The 17,757-nt window shown below is 61.1% G+C and overlaps 2 protein-coding genes across 10 annotated transcripts in view; one reads left to right on the top strand and one right to left on the bottom strand.

The window, feature by feature from the left end:
• Window positions 1-10,442, top strand: part of KATNIP (katanin interacting protein) — a 207,708-nt gene extending 197,266 nt beyond the window's left edge. For all 6 annotated transcript variants that reach the window (XM_059692465.1, XM_059692463.1, XM_059692464.1 and 3 more), the window contains 8 exons: window positions 1,812-1,969; window positions 3,438-3,502; window positions 4,189-4,299; window positions 5,930-6,069; window positions 7,267-7,368; window positions 7,849-8,009; window positions 8,095-8,183; window positions 8,769-10,442. In XM_059692465.1, the coding sequence (XP_059548448.1) occupies window positions 1,812-1,969; window positions 3,438-3,502; window positions 4,189-4,299; window positions 5,930-6,069; window positions 7,267-7,368; window positions 7,849-8,009; window positions 8,095-8,183; window positions 8,769-8,824 (882 nt within the window). In that variant the 3' untranslated portion in view covers window positions 8,825-10,442. The remainder of the gene's footprint in view (window positions 1-1,811; window positions 1,970-3,437; window positions 3,503-4,188; window positions 4,300-5,929; window positions 6,070-7,266; window positions 7,369-7,848; window positions 8,010-8,094; window positions 8,184-8,768) is intronic.
• A 5,386-nt stretch (window positions 10,443-15,828) lies between these two features.
• Window positions 15,829-17,757, bottom strand: part of GSG1L (GSG1 like) — a 183,794-nt gene continuing 181,865 nt past the window's right edge. For 2 of the 4 annotated variants that reach the window (XM_059692467.1, XM_059692469.1), the window contains exon 7: window positions 15,829-16,370. In XM_059692467.1, coding sequence (XP_059548450.1) covers window positions 16,270-16,370 — 101 coding nt within the window. In that variant the 3' untranslated portion in view covers window positions 15,829-16,269. The remainder of the gene's footprint in view (window positions 16,371-17,757) is intronic. The other 2 variants (XM_059692468.1, XM_059692470.1) reach the window with 1 other exon arrangement.

The raw sequence follows: 17,757 nt of genomic DNA, 5'->3' as shown, positions 1-17,757 counted from the left end.
GCCACCGTGGGAGGCGGGAGATGGGCCCTGTCGGAGAGGGCAGGTCATGGGGCAAGTGCGGTGGAAACTGTCCCCCAGCCCTAGCCAATTTGGTTCAGTGGCGAGAGCATCGGCCTGCAGACTGAAGGGTCCTGGGTTCAGTTCTGGTCAAGGGCACATGCCTGGGTTGCAGGCTCGGTCCCCTGTAGGGGGTGTGCAGGCGGCAGCCGATCAATGATTCTCTCTCATCATTGATGTTTCTATCTCTCTCTTCCTCTCTGAAATCAATAAAGATATATTTAAAAAGAAAAAAGAACTGTGCCTCCCAAAAAACAATTGGATGGCCACCCCCCGGGGCACCTGGCTGTGGGCCATTGGCCGGGGGAGAGCCAGGCCTGGGCTCCTGGTGCCTGGCTTCCATCACTCCAGTCCTTGGGCAGGTGCTTAGCCTCTCTGAACTCTAGTGCCCTTAGCTAAGGGGAGGCGATAAAAGACGCCCTCCACCCGGAATGACAGTGCCCGGGGCAGTCAAGGACGCTTCCTGGAGGAGACGGTGGCCCCGGAAGAGGACGGGTCGTCCTGGGCCTCTGCTTTGCTCTCTGGCCAGCTTCGCTTTCGGTGGCTTTCTCCACGGGGCACACCTGGCAGCCCTAGGCTTTTGCAAGCGCCAAGCCCAGCCGAAGAGAGGCCTCCTCTTTCGAGGCGCCAGCTAACCCAGGCCTGGTGCTGGTTGCTCCCGTTCCCTTAGGCTGAACCAGCCCAGGGCAGGGGTGGGAGCGCTGTTTGCAGGCCGGGGCCACCGGTCCCGCCGGGGCGGGTGGGAGTCAGGTTTGAAGAAAGCAGATGGAGAAAGGGTGACAGCTTTTGGGCCCTCATATCCAGCCAAAGCCGTCACCCTGCCCTTCGCAGGTTTATGTGCCTGTGACTACCGACTGCATATGGGGCTCCCTTAATGCTGACGGACGAGGGGCTCCAGGAGCACAGGCATCCCCTCTGCGCGGAGGGGCCTGCGGCACCTCCCGGAGCTCCCGGGAGGAGTTCCACCGGTTTGGTCAGCAGCTGGTCCCATGTAGCTAACCATGAAGGTGGGGCGAGGTGCCATGGAGCCTGGATTCCAAAATGTGTGGTTGGAGGGATGCTGGCTGATCACCCCCTCTGCTCACTCCGAGCTGAGCCACCTCACACCCTGCCATTGGGGCCTTGAGATTTACTGCTGGGTCCCTGGCTGGCAAAATCTGGCCTAGAACAGGGGGACCTGTTGGCCCAAATCCAACTGATTCAGCATGCTCTTAGTAAGCACCCATTGCGTGCCAGGCCCTGGGGCAGAGGGAGAGATGGTCCAGCTGGGGGCTCTGCCACCAAAGCGGACTCAAACCACCAAGGACACCGCCCTAGCAGGACAGCTAGGGGCCGCGGTGAGGTGTGCGCCAGGGCTGACGGAAGGAGCAGTGCAGTGCGTGTTTGTGCCAGGCCTGTCCTTCCTGGACACTTTTCATAAGTGACTCATTATTGAGCCCATTTAACAGATAAGGACATCGAGGCAGGGCAAGGATGGCAGAGCACTGAGTCCATGCCCTTGACCATCATGTCGTACCACCTCCGGCCACGGTGACGTGTCCACCGGGGCAGGGCCTCGCCTGCCTTGTCTCCTGCTCTCTGCCCAGCACCCAGCACAGCCGGGCACAGTAGGGATGCCACTGGAGAGTGGACTGGCCTGGGAGGAAGCTCTTTCTGAATCACAAACCCCAGCTCCAACTGCAGCTGCGTGGGGGACAGAGCACACGCTGCTGCCCTCGCTGGCCCTGCAGGCACGGCCTTGCTTTGTGTTCTAGGCCAAAATCGCCCACGTCTCCCTGGACGGCCTGTGCGTCTCCCCTCCAGAGGGCTTTCTCATCCGCAAGGGGCCCGGCAACTGCCACTTTGATTTTGCTCAAGAAATCCTCTTTGTGGACTACCTACAGGCTCGGCTCCGGCCCCAGCCGGCCCAGAGGTGAGGAGCGCGCCGCACACCCTCCCTCCGCCGTGGGCTCTGCCGCCGTGGGCTCTGCCTGCGCTCTGAAGTGTCCGCCTAAAGCGGTTTGAAATGGTGATCAAACGCACTGCTTTTCAACTTGGCTGTTTCTAAAGCTCAGCCGAGCCTCTCCGGGAGCCTGTGGGATGTACCCACCTTGTCTGGTGTCTGGGTTCCTCGCAGGCTGGAGTGCTGGCGATTTTAAATGCTTTGTTAGGCTTCCTGCTGGGAAAAGAGCATCCCAGCCGCCTGGCTCCAGAAATGCCCGCCGGCTGGTTCAGGGAAGGCCTCCCTGCTCTGGCCTCTCCGCTCCTGACTTAGAAAGATTCAGAGAAAAACAATGCCTAACATTTCATGGATTCACTGGGATTTCTTGGCCCCATTCTCAGCTGCATTGAATTCATAACCATTTGTAAATGCCACATTAAGGCCACTCACTTAAACCCCCTGATGTTCCAATGCCAGGGGCCAAGTTCTTGAAACAAAATGAGTTTCCCTGCACGGTAGCTGGACCACCTCTTGGGCCAGTCACTGAGAACAGTCACTAATGATAACATTGCCCTTGAAATGAGGGAAACCAGGCCAGGCGGAGTGCACTGGCTGAGACCAGGGAGAGAAGCCCCGTGGGGAGGACATGGAGGAAGAGAGGGCTCTCCCTCCAGAGCACCTGCTCTGTGCCACATGCTTCACGTTCATTCAGGTAGAGACAATTCTGCCCATTTTACAGATGTGGGAACTGAGGCCCAGCTAGTGAAGTCACTTGCTCAGGATCAAGAAGCCAAAGCCTTCAGGGTGCGGCCCACCTTCCGGCCTCCTCTCCCTGCCCTCCTGCCCCCACTCTCCACTGCAGCTACCCTGCCCCCGGCTGCTTCCTGTGGCAAACAGCACCCACCCCCAGCCCCTTTCCACCTAGGGGCTTTGTTCTTGTTGCCCCTGTGCTGGGAAGGCATGGCTCTGACTCTTCCCACGGCTTCCTCCTCCTTAGCTCAGTCATCGCCTTCCCGCCCATGTCCCCCTCTCCACCCCGGGGCCCGTCGGGTGCCTCACTGAGCTCTCAGCACAAGGGGCAGTAGGTGGGGTGGTTAGGAGAACTCTGGAACTGGGCAGCCTCGGGTCACACCCCAGTTCTGCCTCCTGCCAGCTGGGTGGCCTTGAGCCGGGAGGAGGTTTCACTGCTTTGAGCTCCGCTTTCCTCATTCACACTGGGGATGTGAGTCCCGCCACTCGGGTAGTTTAAGGCATAGAAGAGCCCATGTCAGTCAAGCCTGTGCCCGCGTTGGCTGTGGCCGAGCCTCCCCAGTGGAACGGGAGCTCCATGCGGAATGCTACCGCCCCCGGAATGCTACCGCCCCCGGAATGCTACCGCCGTCTGTCTTCAGAGTCTACGACTGGGAATCGCCGACCAGCCATTCGAGCCCTTGTGTTCTGCTGTCTTGTGTTTCCTTAGGCTCAACACAAAAAGCCTGGAGAGGGCGAGCATGGACTACGAGGCCCCGCTGATGCCCTGCGGCTGTATCCTTCTCCCGCCCTCCGCACACCCTTGGCTAGGGGGCCAGGCCTGCAGCCGGGGGAAGGGCACTCCCTGTCACGGCCCATCCTCTGTAAAGCTCATGTGCCCTCCTCCCCGGGACAGCCCGCGTCCTTGAACGGACGGGAGGGAACAGGTTCTCTGTTCTTGGCACTTTGCAGTCAGGGAAACTGAGGCATGAGGCAGTGTGAGGCCTGGTCAGTTTGTTCAGCACCATATAATGAGTTTGTGACACAAATGTGTCCCCACCCTCCCAGCTCCCTGGAGAGCACTGTCCCCTCCTGCTCCTCATCTCCTGGGCCTGGAGAAAGGTTTTAATTCACACACACACACACACACACACACACACACACACACACACACTCACACACACACACACTCACACACACACACACACACTCACACACACTCACACACACTCACACACACACACACACACTCACACACACACACACACACACACACACTCACACACACTCACACACACGGTTCAAATGAAAGAATCTGATACACATACAGTTTGCCAGGATTCAGTTTTAGTGAGAGAAAATATTTTTCTGCTCTTGTTCATCTGTATAAACCAAAACATTATATCCCTATGTTATCTTTGTCATTGTTTTCCTTTGATCTCGCGAAATCAAGCCTGTTTTTCCTTAATAGCGTGTCCCAGTCATTTTTCAGTTTCAGCTCCTGACCAGTTGGGGTGACCCCTATTACATCGGCCTCACCGGCCTCGAGCTGTACGATGAGCGGGGCGAGAAGATCCCTCTGTCGGAAAACAGTATCCTTTCTGGGCAGGCGGGCTCCGCCAGCTGCAGGGAGCGCGGAGGGCGCGGAGGGCGGAAGGAGCAGAAGGAGCAGAAGCCTTGACTGGAGGGAAATGTCGCTGTAGGAGCCGGGCCTGGGAATAAACGTGCTGTGGGCTCGGCCTACAGTCGGGTGCTGCCCGTGGGGGTGAGCAGAGCAGCAGCAGCTCCAGCCATGCCTGACCAGGCCCCGCGGCAGGAGCTCCACAGCACAGGGTCGGTGGCGGGAATGGGGCGGGGCCCCCAGCTGCAGGCCCCTCGGAGTTCTAAAGGCTCTGACAAGGCCTGTCGGGAGCGACCTGTCACACTGGGCTCAACTCAGTGTGTCCTGATTGTATTGACCCTGGGACCCTGTGATCATGGAATGCCACACAAGGATTTACCCAATGAGTTTTTCACTATTTTAAATTAGTATTTTTAAAAAATTAGTTTTCATATGAAAATCCCGATCTTTAGCTCTTGAGAAATTGGCAGTGCCAGGCCACAGTCACGAACAGTGAAGGGGGCGGGACACGAATATCTGCTACCGTTCCCCCAGGCACGTCCTTCTAGTTGATCTCAGCCCTCAGTCCTTACTGTTACCTACCAGGCCCCCAAACCCAATGCTAGCATTTACTGAGGGCTCCTCTGTGCCAGGCACCGTGCCAGGGCTTGCCGCTTGGTACCTCATTGGCCCTCACAACAGCCTTGTGAAGTGAGTGTTGTTCCCATTTTACAGATGAGGAACAGACACCGAGAGGTTGGGTAACTTGCCCAGGGTCACGCAGCCAGTGCGTGGTGGAGCTGGGAGTCTGACTCCAGAGACCATGCACTTGATGCTGAGCTGCCATGTCTCTCCGATAGAACCCGCCTGACCCCCTTTTGACCTGTGATCCCAACACCCCCCAGTTAGGGGCCTGCCAGGGCAGGTCAGACCCCAGAGCCTGCCTTGCACCTCTGGGGCCCTGGGTTCCAGTGGCATCCGTTTCTCCTTCCCTGCTGTCACCATCCTCCTCACCGCGGGTAAGTGGTTCTTGCTGGTTCTGATCATTAGCTTCCATGGTTTTACTGGGCGAGCTCACATCCGTGTCTCTGAGATCCTCGCATCAGTCCTGGGACTTGGAGAAGGTTATACCATTTTATAGATGAGGAGCCAGCCCAGGGACGTCCGTGACGTGCCCAAGACCTTGGGTCAGAAGGGCAGAGCCAGAGCTGGACTCAGGTTCTCCGGCCCCAAGTGGATGCCCGTCAGGGAGCGGCTGCCGCCGAGCCAGGCCCCCTCCAGTCCTTCCAGCCTTGCACAGTCCGCACAGGCACAGCCGTGGCCCGTCGCCCTGCAAGACAAACCCTTTAGAGTTTGCCCTCCACCCTCCAGAGTGGCAGCCACGTAGCTTGTCCCTTCCTCTAGCAGTTGGTGAAACTGGGCGTCCCGCCCTCACTCCACCCGCCCCCCAGCCTCAGGCTCGCGCCTCCCCAGAACCTGTCCAGCTGGCTGCCCCTCTCAGGCTGCTCTGCCGGCCGGCCGGCCCCGAGCCCACAGCGTGACGGAGGCTGGCGGCCGCGCGTGCGGGTGGTGCAGGTCCGAGTGCATTTCTCCGCGTTATGGCAGCTTAGAGGCCTCCTCAGACATCGCTGCCTTCCCCGACAGCGTGAACTCCCTGGAGGGCGTGAGTGGGGACGTGCGGACCCCTGACAAGCTCATCGACCGAGTGAACGACACCAGTGACGGCCGGCACATGTGGCTGGCCCCCATCCTGCCTGGCCTGGTGGGTTCTGGAGGCTCTCAGCCCTTGTGGACGGAGGCTTCCTGTCCCTGGGCTCGGGGACACGTCTTCCTTCCAGGCCACGTTCGTCCCCAGCCTCCTGACCCTTTAGCTCCAATGCCTGACGGAGAGCCTGGGGTGGGCTTCGCCCACGGGGGCCTGGATGGTGGTGGGAGGGAGGGAGGAGAGCAGCCAGGGGATGGGACAGGTGGGTTTAGCCCCCGCCAGCCTCGGCCGCAGGGCCCGATGCCGGGGCAGTGATGTGTAGCAGCGTCTGCGTTCCCTGTGACTCCTGACACGTCCCCCTTTCCACTCCCTGGAGTTGGGCAGGAGGATAAGGGGGTATTTTTCTCTCAGTTCTGGGAGGGAGGTTTTCCAAAGGTCCTTCCCCCAAATTGCGCCCCCACCATCAAGGGTCCATCAGCTTCCCTTGAGTGGAGGCCAGCGCCCTAGCCCCAGCCCCACATTGCAAAGGGGAGTGCAGAGACCATCACCCTTAGACCCGGCCACAAGGTGCCCCAGGCAGCCCAGCCTGCTGCCAGTTCGAGCGTGACCAGTGCACGCGCCCTCGTCTTTCACCTCCACTCTGAGGACGGCCACGGGCTGAGCACAGGGCCAAACCAGCCTGCAGCCCGTGGCCCGCTGGATGCGCCTTGCTTCATTCTCTCTCCCAAGGAGCCCCTGGTATTTGAGAGTCTGTTCGGAAGGGAGGAGGGGAGCTGATTCTGCCGCTGATCTGAGCCACCCCCTCCCCACTCCCCACAGAGACTCAGACGCTGGTACTGAAAACCACCCAGAGGTGCCTCAGGGCCTGTCCGCTGGCTTTTCATTCACAATCGGGGAAGGACGAACCGTCGGGCCGTGTTGATGGCCGGGCAGTGCTCCTCCACTCGGGTCGAGCCCTGTGCCTTGGCCTCGTTGCCCCAGACTGTTCCTGGCCTGACCTGCGGGCAAGGGAAGGGTGCCCAGTTCTCTGCGGTATTTAACTGGGGGCCACGCCAGCCCAGGAAAGCAGGCCTCCACGAGCCAGCTCAGCGTTTTGTTGTAAACGCAGCCACATGTGACCTGACTCTCGATGGGCTTCGAGGAGATGAAAGGCCGTGGGGACCCGTGCGCCGTGGCCGAGCAGCCCAGGCGCCCCCACCCAGCCCAGAGCCTCTGCTGGCAAACAAGCCTGTTAATGGCTCTCCTCCCCAACAGGTGAACCGGGTCTATGTGATTTTCGATCTGCCTACCACCGTGTCGATGATCAAACTGTGGAATTACGCGAAGACACCCCATCGAGGGGTGAAGGAGTTTGGCGTGAGTGCTCACTGGCGGGGTTTTGAGAGAATTGTGCTGGCTGGTGATGAGGCCGCCGGCAGCTATCGTGGGATGCGTTTCCGTTGGCTCCTGTCTGTTGCAGCCTTAGACACCATGCCAGGTCCTCCGTGCAGGGAGGCCTCCCAGCCATCCGGGACCGAAACACCCCTTCCAGGGGCTGGAATCCTCACCCTGAACACAGAGGGGCTTTTCTCTCCTCTCCTCTTCCCCAGTCCGACTGACCGAGGGAGCTGTCGGTGCCGGGGGCCTGGGTTGGGGAAAGCGGGCCTAGGGCTGCCCAGCGCGGCCTCGTGCTAAGGCGCTCAGCCCCTGAGCCTCAGCTCCTCGGCAGCAGGCGGCTGGCGGCTGTGCCTTCCCCATAGCGCAGCAGGCAGGTCTGTGCAGACGCGCCCTTCGCCCAGTCACATGTGGGAGGGGCCCTGCCAGCCGTGCCACCAGCCCCTCCTCTGTTCTGTTCAGCTCCTGGTGGACGACTTGCTCGTGTACAACGGGATCCTGGCCATGGTGGGCCACCTGGTGGGGGGCATCCTGCCCACGTGCGAGCCCACGGTGCCCTACCACACCATCCTCTTCACCCAGGACATGGACACCCACCACCAGGAGAAACACACCGCCATCAGGTGGGCGAGCCGCCCGCAGCCCCGCCAGCCCTGCCGAGAACAGGGCAGGACGGCTGGCCTGACCGTCTCCGTCTTCCCTCCGCAGCGGCCACGTGGAGGACCAGGACGTCCAGATGATGAATGAGAACCAGATCGTAACCAACGCCAAGAGGAAGCAGAGCATCGTCGACCCAGGTCCGCTCGGTCCTCTGCCTGAGCCCCCTCGGGAGTCTGGGCTGAATAGGGACGAGTCGCCGGCCTCACACCCTCTGGTGCCTGCCTGCCCTCAGACCCCCTTCCCCACCCCGGAGCCTGGCTGGGGCTGGAGGGGCTGAGGAGGCGGGGCCGAGCCCCATGCGCCTTCCTCCTGCAGGCCCCTCACGGCTGGCACTGCTTCCGGGACCCAGGCCTCACGTGCAGAGGGCAAGGCCGTGAAGGGCAGAAGCGCATTCCCGAAGGGGTCGCCCTGGGCCATGGCGAGCCCGTGGGGTTACACGGGGCGAGGGCTTCTCAGAGGAGGAGGTGTTTGAGCCGCACCCTGAAAGATGCAGGGTTGACCAGGAAGAGGGAACAGCAGGGCGGAGGCTGGAGGGGTGGCCAGCCTGTCCAGTGGGGGTCAGTGTGCAGGAGTGCCGGCTCCAGGCTGCTGGGAGCTCAGGAGGGCCCACATCTCCACGGGCCCTGGGTGGAAACGCAGGCGGTTCAGATTTCAGCCTGAGCGTGTGGGGCAGCCCTCGGGGGGAGCTGGGTACCCTGACCCCCTGTGCTCTCCCTCCACAGCCTTACGCCCCAAAACCTGCCTGAGCGAGGAGACAGCAAGACGGCGGCGGTGCTGAGCAGAGGAGGGAGCGCTGGTCCTCAGCCCGCGTGGGCTCCCTCACGGGCCCTGCTCAGCACCATGTCCCCCTCGGTCCTCCGTGCAGCCCAGACCCCAGCGCTGGAAGAGAGCTGCGGCGCGGAGGGAGCGCTCAGGAGAAGGGACTCGAGGGGGGAGGGCCTGGAAAAGACGGGCGACAGGCGGGGGTCAGGGCCTTCCGCTCTCCCATAAACAGGCAGCATCCACTCAGCCCCGTCCTGGTTTCCTGAGCCAGGTCTGGCTGGGCCGGGACAGGGAGGTGGGCTGGGGAGGCCTCCATCCGGCCTGGAGCCGGGCTGAGCACAGCACAGGGCCCAGGCCTCAGGTACCAGCGCTCCAGAGGTGTGCCCGGGGGCTCCACCAGCAGCCCCTCCCCAGGCACATGCCTGCCTCCTTTGGGGGCTGGCAGAGCTGCCTGGGAGGTTGGACTCTTCCCTGGACCCTCATGTCCAGCCAGGACTGCTGCCACCCTCACTCGTCCCGCCAGGGCCCGCGGGAGAGGACAGATCCCTCAGAGGAGCTGGTCCTGCAGGCTGCCCCCTCGGCGAGCTGGAAGGGGCTGGCCAAAGGCACGTGTCGCTGAGGAAAGGAAGGGAGTGGGCCCACCGTGCAGAGCCGGGCCCACCTGGCATGCCGGGCCCTCGTCCTGCCCAGATAGGACCGGCAGGCGGGCAGCTGCAGACCCAGGGGGCAGCGGGGGCCCATCCAGAAGCCTCTGGCTGGAAGGCAGGGAGCAGAGGACCCGGGCCGGCCCCCCCGCAGCCCCAGAGGCTCACCGTCCCGTGAGCTCCAGAGAGGCCTCACCGCTCCCTGCCGGGCTAGAGCGCCCTGCCCGGCTGGAGTCCGCAGGCTTCTCTCGCTGGTTCTTTGGTCCATGGCCCGCCCGGAGCCAGGAGTGGGGTTCTCGCTGCCCAGGCCCCCGCGCTCCTCCCTCTTCCAGCAGCTTCCAGCGAGTTGGAGACGTGCCTTGCACCCCGCCGAGCGGAGCCCGGAGCACATCTATTTCCATCTATGTAACGAGCTCGGATCAGGGACCTAATTGCTTTCCCAGTGGTGGGTAATTTCTCGTTCCCAATATTAATCCGTTGTTTTCCTGGCGCCCGGCCCGGCCGCGTTACTGTACTGAGTGCGTTCCTATGCAACCGCGAGCCTGCAGACACTTCCCGAGCCTCGCGGCCTCCTCGGGCAGCTGTGCAAATGCGCTTTTCATTCGGAGCGCGGGGTCCATGTGAAGATAAGGACTTGTTTCTCCCCAAGAGAATCCATCATTTCTGTGGCTTCCAAGCCCCATGTCTCTGCTCTCCTCCCAGACGTGGCGCGCCTCTGGGACTGGGCTCCCAGGAGAGCGGATGCCGCTGGGCTGATCAGTCCAGCTCTCAGTGCCCGAGACGTGCCAGGCCTTTCCAGGGAGCCGCGTCCGTCCGCGCCCGAGGCACGGGCACAGGTCAGATTCCCGGGAACATTGCCCAGACCCGGCACTCGCCCTCGGCCTCAGCTGATGTTTATAGTAATTGTGTGCACCATGCAATTTCGGAGGAAAGAACCGCTGTGACAGGCATTAGCTCTAAAATAAATTTCTATTTTTTTCTCTTGCAAAATCAATAAGAGATGTTATTAAGAACACGTTGGCACACTGGGCTTGGGGTCGGAGGTGGCCCATGCTGCCTCCAGGAGCTGAGCCGGAGTCCACGGAAGGCTGGCCCGTGGCGCGGGCATGTCCCTCTGAGCGTCGTTCCCCGCCTGCGAGCGGGGGCCCTGGGCCTGGCGCTGGGTGAGAAAAGCCCATGCGTATGTGGTGATAGGAGCCCATGCGTGTGGAGCGGTATTCCGTGCCTGGCTTAACCGTCTACCTCACGGAGCAGCACCCTGGCGGGCACTGCAGGACCCTCCTTTTCTATGAGGATCCTGAAGCGCAGAGGCACAGGCTTGCGGAGACTAGTCCCGGCCCAAATCCCGAGACAGCCAGGGGAGAGCGAGGCGGCGGTGAAGCCGGCCTCTGGCACAGTCGACCTCGGCGCGGGTGCTGGAAGCCCACACCAGAGCTGCTTCGCGGCCTCCCACTTGGGGCCCCACTCCCCTGCCTGTGGCAGCTCTTGGCATTGGATAGCGCAGCGCTTGAGTGGGACGAAGGCTCCGGTGAGGGGTGGGCGTCTGCACTGTGGCGTTGGCGTCAGCAATTACCTGGCGAGGGTAAGAGGCCCTCAGGAAGCCCACCTCGCTCCCTGTGCCGGGGTGAGGGGAGTCCCTCGGTCCGTCCCGCCCCATGGACAGACGATGGCAGGGGCTCTGCAGCCGCTCCTGCCCGCTGTCCCTCTGAGCTCCTAGGGCGACAGCGGGGCCTGCAGGGGCGGGGCGTGGGGGAGGGCAGAGGTCGGCTGTGCTTTCCCGTCTGTCCACGCAGGAAATCCCACGCGAGGATTGGTTTTCCTCCGACTGATGCTCCCCGCGGCTGCTTGTCCCCAGACCCAGGCTGGCCGGCCACGGGAGCAGCGTGCGGTTTGCCCGCAGCCGGGCGAAGGGGCGATGGAGCGGAACCGCCGCCCTCGAGCCGTGCCCTGGGCCGCCCCTCCTGTGGTTTGCGGGCAGGAGCTTCTTTGGTCCCCCCCCCCCCCCAGGGCACCGCTTCCTGATTCCCACAGGCCCGTGCGGCCCACCGTGTCCCGCTGCACAGTGTCAGAGCCCAGACAGGCGCCTGACAAAGCCCAGCCGGCCTAGCACCCTCAGGCCCCTACTCCCCTCTCCTCTCCCAGCCACACTGTGCGGCTTCTCCCGTCCCCAGGGCCAGCACCCCTGGGCCCCAGCTCTCCACCGGGACCTGCTGCCGCTCCCTCCCCGCCACCCTGCCTCTGCCCCGCTCCCCTCCCCCGGCTGCAGAGCTGATCACGCCCACCTCCTAACACCCCTGGCACCCCTGTTGCTATGACCCCATGCTGAGCTCCTGCTGTGTTGCCGTTCACTTTTCTTTGAGATGCTGTTAATACAGTTCAAATTTTTTTTAGTATTTTTGGTTCAAAATATAATATTGTGATTGGAAACTAACAAACAGAAGCCCTCCTGTCAATGGCTCCGTGGCCCTAGGTGAGGCCACACTCCTCCTTATGATCCACAAGGTCCCCACACCCTGACTGCAGATGACCCCTCAGTGGCAGAACTCGTGGCCCAAGCTCCAAGCAGCCTATCCTGTCATAGAACCTCTCAGCGTTGCCTTCAACCCCAGGGCCTTTGCACATGCTGTGACTCTGCCCACACCCCTTGCCGCCTCCTTCCTCATCCTCCGTCCCTGCTGCCATGGCCCTTCCGCTGAGAGGCCTGCCCGCCCCTCCAGCCTAAGGCAGGCCTCTCCTTGGTTCACCTCCGCAGCTTCTCACAACCTGAAGTGACGGTTTTGTTGTCAGAATGAACTTGGCAGCCCCAGATGCTTCTTTCCACCCTCACGTCCTCCTAAGCAAGGGGTCAGCCCTCCGGCAGCAGCGGCTCTTCCCAGGGGATGGGCCTCCCAGCATGCCTGTCCTCGGGCCTGGCTGCCGCTGACGAATGCCCATGAATCAAGTTGACGTTTCCATTACCGAAGGCCGGGCGGCTGGCTTCGGTGGGGGTGGCGGGATGACTGCTCATCACAGCCACCAGCCGCGGAGGGACATAGCCGGGTGCTGCCTGAGACTGGGCCCTCCGCCCGGGGACACCGGTGTGATGTGGGCAAATGAGAGGGCAGAGCCCCATTTCAGGCACCGGGTCAGCGCAGACACACGTGCACCCAAGCGTATGGGTCCAACGGGCACACAGCGTGAGGAGTGCCAAGGACACACGTTAGCACACGTGTACATGCAGAGCGGCATCCTGCGCTCAGATGTGTCCAGGCTGGCGTGTGCACTCAAGCCCAGGGCATGTGACCACAGGGACACTGGGTGCAAGTCCCCAGAGCAGAACATGAGAACCGCTCTGGGCTGTGGATCAGGCCAACACACGGGAGTCAAGACGAAAGGCGCGCGCACAAAGCCAGCAGCATTCAGCCACTCAGGGGCCAGAACACGTCCATGGCACGGGACTGAGCGGGGGGAGCTGCAGGGGCTGGAGGAGGGGCCTTCGCTTCCCCAGGCAGGCTCTCCGTGCTCACCCAGGCGTCCCCGCCTTCAAACCAGCTGCTTCTCCCTCCTCCCAGGTCCGGGAGTGCTCGTGCTCCCTGCATGAAGGAGCCCCCAGTCACCCTCCGTGGGGACCCACTGGGGCCACTTGCCAGCCTGCCTGGAAGCGCTTCCTTCCATCTCACCAGCGGCCTCCTTGCTGCAGGCTCTGTACGACCGGTTCTCACACCCTGCCCGCAGGCGCCCAGCAAGGACCAAAGGACTTGAAGCCCGAGGGTGGTGCAGTGGCCCTTGGGGGAGCCGTCCGCATGTCATAGTCACGTACACTTGCACAATTATTTATTTAATGAGATTTTTCTTTAAGCCGACTCTTTCTTTTTACTCAGATGCCTATTTTGGTTTCATCCTAAGCAATAATATCTGTGAACTCAGGCACGGATGAGCCCGTTACACATTTTTTCCTAAGACACATTTACATAAACACAACTATTAAAATAGATTAAAATTTTACCCATGTGCCACCTAAGAGCATGTCCTGGACCTCTGAGGTCCACTTGCCATGTTCAGAAGGACCTCGGGGAGCACAGAGCTCCGGATGCCAGGGGCGGGCCAGTTCCTGGGGGGGCGGCCGCCCAGCCCCGAATCTGCAGCCACTGGGTTCCTTTTGCCCAGAGGCCAAAGCCCCGACGCCTGCCCTGACAGCCAAGGCCTTTGTAATTGGGCCTCATCTCTCTCCAGACCCATCTCTTGCCCCACATGGTAGGTTCAGTATGCTGAGCAGATGAAAGATGGGTTAATGAAGCACTCACTCGATTAATCAATGCAGGAGTGAATGAATGAATGAATGAATGAGCAGAACCTCGGCCGGGAGCCCCAGGCACCCGAGACTTTCCCTTCCTCAGACCCCCCCAAACCTGTTGCTTGCCCCTCCTCACTAGCTCCTGAACCTGCCCTCTGTCCTGCCCCCTCAAGTGTGGTCAGGGGAGGAGGACGCCGGGGCTCCCCTTCTGTTCTCTGTCCCCGGCTTTGACGGCCCTCCCAGAAGCGCAGTTGGGTGCTTCCCGCCGGCCAGGAGAGTCTAAGCTTCCCAAGGGGCTTCGGCCCCGCTGGCCTGGCCCCACCCGCCTCCACCACCTGCGTCCTCACCACCTCGCTGCCCTCCTTTCTCGCCAACCTGCCATTTAGTTCCTACAATGTTCCCGACGTTCTGCCCCCTACACTCGTGTCTACCTGACACCTGACAACTTTATGCTTCAGCTTAAGTGTCATTGTCCCAGAGGAGCCTTCCCTCACCACTACCCCCAGCCCAGCAGGTGCTGCCCTGGGCTCCCGCCCCCCCCCCCCCCCCCCCGCATGGCGGTGGGAGCAGACACCGACAACGCACTTGCACTGTGCCGGCTCTGTCCTAACCGCTTCACGGGACAGCTTGAAGAGGTAGTTGTAAGGATCAGCTATGTGCCCACGGGGATGAGGCACAAGAGAAGTCAGGCAAGTTGCCCAAGGTCTCAAGTGAAGGGGCTGGAGTCTGAACCCACGCTGCCTGGCCCAGAGCTGGGCACCACAGCACTTCACACACTGAACTATAATCGTCTGTTAGTTATCTGTCCTGCCCATCTGTGAGTTCTGCGAAGACAGACACCCTCTCTGGATGGTTCTCTATCCTACCTCAAGTGCCTACCACAGTACTTGGCCCCTAATAGGGGAACAATGGATTATATCACTGGACAGATGACTATATGGATGGGTAGTTGAGTAATGAGGATGGGTGATGTATGAAAGAATGATGTATGGATGTCTGATGCAGGGAACTATGACAACTGATAGATAGATGGATGATGGATGATAGATGATGGATGATAGATGATGGATGATAGATGATGGATGGATGGATGGTGAATGGGTGATGGGTAAATGGATGGATGATGGACAATGGATAATGGATGATGAATGGATGATGGATGGATAATGAGTGATGAATGGATGATGGATGATGGATGGATAAATGATGGATGGATGGATGGATGATGGATGATGGATGATGGATGGATGGGTGATGGATAATGGATAGATGATGGATGATGGACGGATAAATGATAGATGGATGATGGATAGATGGATGGATGGATGATGGATGATGGACAGATAAATGATGGATGGATGGATGATGGATAGATGGATGGATGGATGATGGATGATGGATGGATAAATGATGGATATATGGATGAATGATGGATGGATGGATGATGGATGATGGATGATGGATAGATAAATGATGGATAGATGGATGGATGATGGATGGGTGATGGATGGATGATGGGTAAATGGATGGATGAATGATTAAATGGGTGATGAGTTTATGGACAAGTGAAGAAGAGCATTGTCTGCTTGGTAGAAAGTTCTAGAAATCCTCAGGGAAGGGACGAGGTCTTTTGGAGTCAGGAGTCCTGGTTCAAGCCCCAACTCTGCCATTTGCTAGCTTTGTGATCTTGGGTCTAGTGTCTTCATCTCTGTGACCCTAAGGCCTCCTGTCTTCATGGTAAACATCTGTTTCCCCAGGCATCTAAGCCCTGGAACTGATGTAAAGGTGGCTCTAAACATAAGGTAGAGTCCCCATGGGGGTCAGAGATGCTGAGGATCTGGGTGTGAGGCCCTTTCCCTGGCCCATCCCACATTTCCCGTCTGCCTGACACCCCACCCTACCCACCCTCTGGAATCCAAGGCCGCCTGCAGCCTGACCCGACCCCCAGACCCAGCAAGGCTCTAGGCTCCCTCACTCCCACCCCGTGTTGGACCCTGGCCGCAGCACACTCAGGCTGCCCACCTCAGGCTCCTGGGGAGCTGAGAGGATGGAGCCATGAAGGGGCAGCCCGGAGAGCAACTGGCCTCCACACACAGCAAGAAAACAGGTTCAACAAGCATTTATTCAGCCCCTGCTGTGTGCCTGCTGTGTGCCCCCTGCAGTGCCATGCCCTGCTCCCCGAAAGGTCATGTGCCGCTGGCCACCTCCTGAACTTCCTAGCTGGCTCGGGGGACCCCAGGCTTCCAATGGCCGATGTCCGGTTTTTCCTGGCCTCCCAGCTGTACCCAGCAGGGCTGTGCATGTGGCAAGAGTGCGAAGTTGCTGTCCCGAAGTTGCTCTGTGCAGCCCTGTGTACTCCACAGGCCCGCGGGCCCCTCTGCTCGGGCCTGAGACCCGGGCAGCGATGGGCAGGGCCGGCCGGTGTCTCCCGTGCAGGCTGGCTGGGTTCAGAGCGCACAGGCCAGGTTTCGGTGGCGCCAGACGCGCGGCCTGGTGGCGGAGCTGGTGCTGACGGAGGCTGGGTCTGGGGCCGGCTGGTCTCAGTCACACCCAGTGCCCCAGGACCCAGCACTGGCGGCTCAGCTCCGCGGCCTCGTGTGCAGAGCTCCGCGGCCAGGAATCGCCCAGGTGTGGCTGGTGTCCTGCTGAGAGATGGGGGGAGGGCGGGTCAGGCTAACAGTGCTTCCTCCCCCTGTGCCCCTCCTGCCCACTGCCCACCAGCTCACCACCCCCCCACCCACACACCCACTGGCCTCTCACCTCCCCTTCAACACTCCCCCAACCAGCTGTCCACCCACAGGCAGCTCCCACCCACTGTCCCACTCACCAGCTCACCCTCCACCCACCCGCATACCCACCTCTCCATGCCACCCCATGCCCCCTACCCACCATCCACCCATCAGTCCACCAACACATAGACATACACCTGCCAATACCACAGCCACCAATGTATCCACCATCCCACTCACACACTCCTCCCACCCACACTCACCCACAGCCCTGAAACCCACTCAGCACCTCCGCCCACCAACACACCACACGCCACCACCCTGATTACACACCCACCCCGATTACGCACCCACCCCATTACACACCCACCCCGATTACACACCCACCCCCATTACGCACCCACCCCGATTACACACCCACCCCATTACACACCCACCCCGATTACGCACCCACCCCGATTACACACCCACCCCGATTATGCACCCACCCCATTACACACCCACCCCGATTACACACCCACCCGCCCTGCTTCCCGCATACACCTCTACCCACAGCCCCAAACAACCACACGTCCACCCACCCGTCCACCCCCCAGCTCGCCTACTCCCAACCTGCTGACCCGCCCGCTAACCCACCAAGTCCCCAAACCCCATCCTCCTGCCCCCAACTCACCAACATCCCACCAACATCCTACCCACCAGCAGCCCTCACACCCCCTGCCCGCACATTCACCCACCCCTGCACCAGGCCACCCCCACCCACTCTCCATCTCTGCTTTCCTTTCACCCACCCTCAGACCCCCCAATCGCTCCCCTGCCCACCATTTACCCACCACCCATCCCAGCCGCAACCACCTCTCCCCACCCACCCGCCCACTTGACTAAGCTGCCCTGTGTCCCGCGTGTGCTGGGGAGCTTGGGAGGGTGAGGACAGTGGCACCCGGGCCCAGTCCTTACCTGGCCCAGCGACAGCGAGGGCCCGGCTGACTCTGAGCAGCTCTGGGCCAGGGTACCGGGCGGGGCTCGCCCCTCAGCAGGAGGGCGGGAGCTGACGGACACAGGCACAGCCTGTCTTCCCTGAGCCTCAGGAGCTCGCTCTGTGCAAGTGCCTTCCTGGCGTCTTTCTAACAGGCCAGACCCTCTCCCTCTCCGCCCTGTGGCTAAAGGCCTACCATGTCCTGTACCTGCCGTGACCCAAACCCTCAAGGCCCAGCTCACGCCTGCCCCCCTGCGGGAAGCCCGCAGCACCCTCTCCCAGCCCGAGGGGGTCTCCTCCAGCTCCACCGCCCCCGCCCCCCGCCGA

Source organism: Myotis daubentonii, chromosome 4 (genome assembly GCF_963259705.1).
Source record: "Myotis daubentonii chromosome 4, mMyoDau2.1, whole genome shotgun sequence".
Taxonomy (NCBI): Eukaryota; Metazoa; Chordata; class Mammalia; order Chiroptera; family Vespertilionidae; genus Myotis; species Myotis daubentonii.
This window is presented reverse-complemented; position numbering and strand designations above follow the sequence as displayed.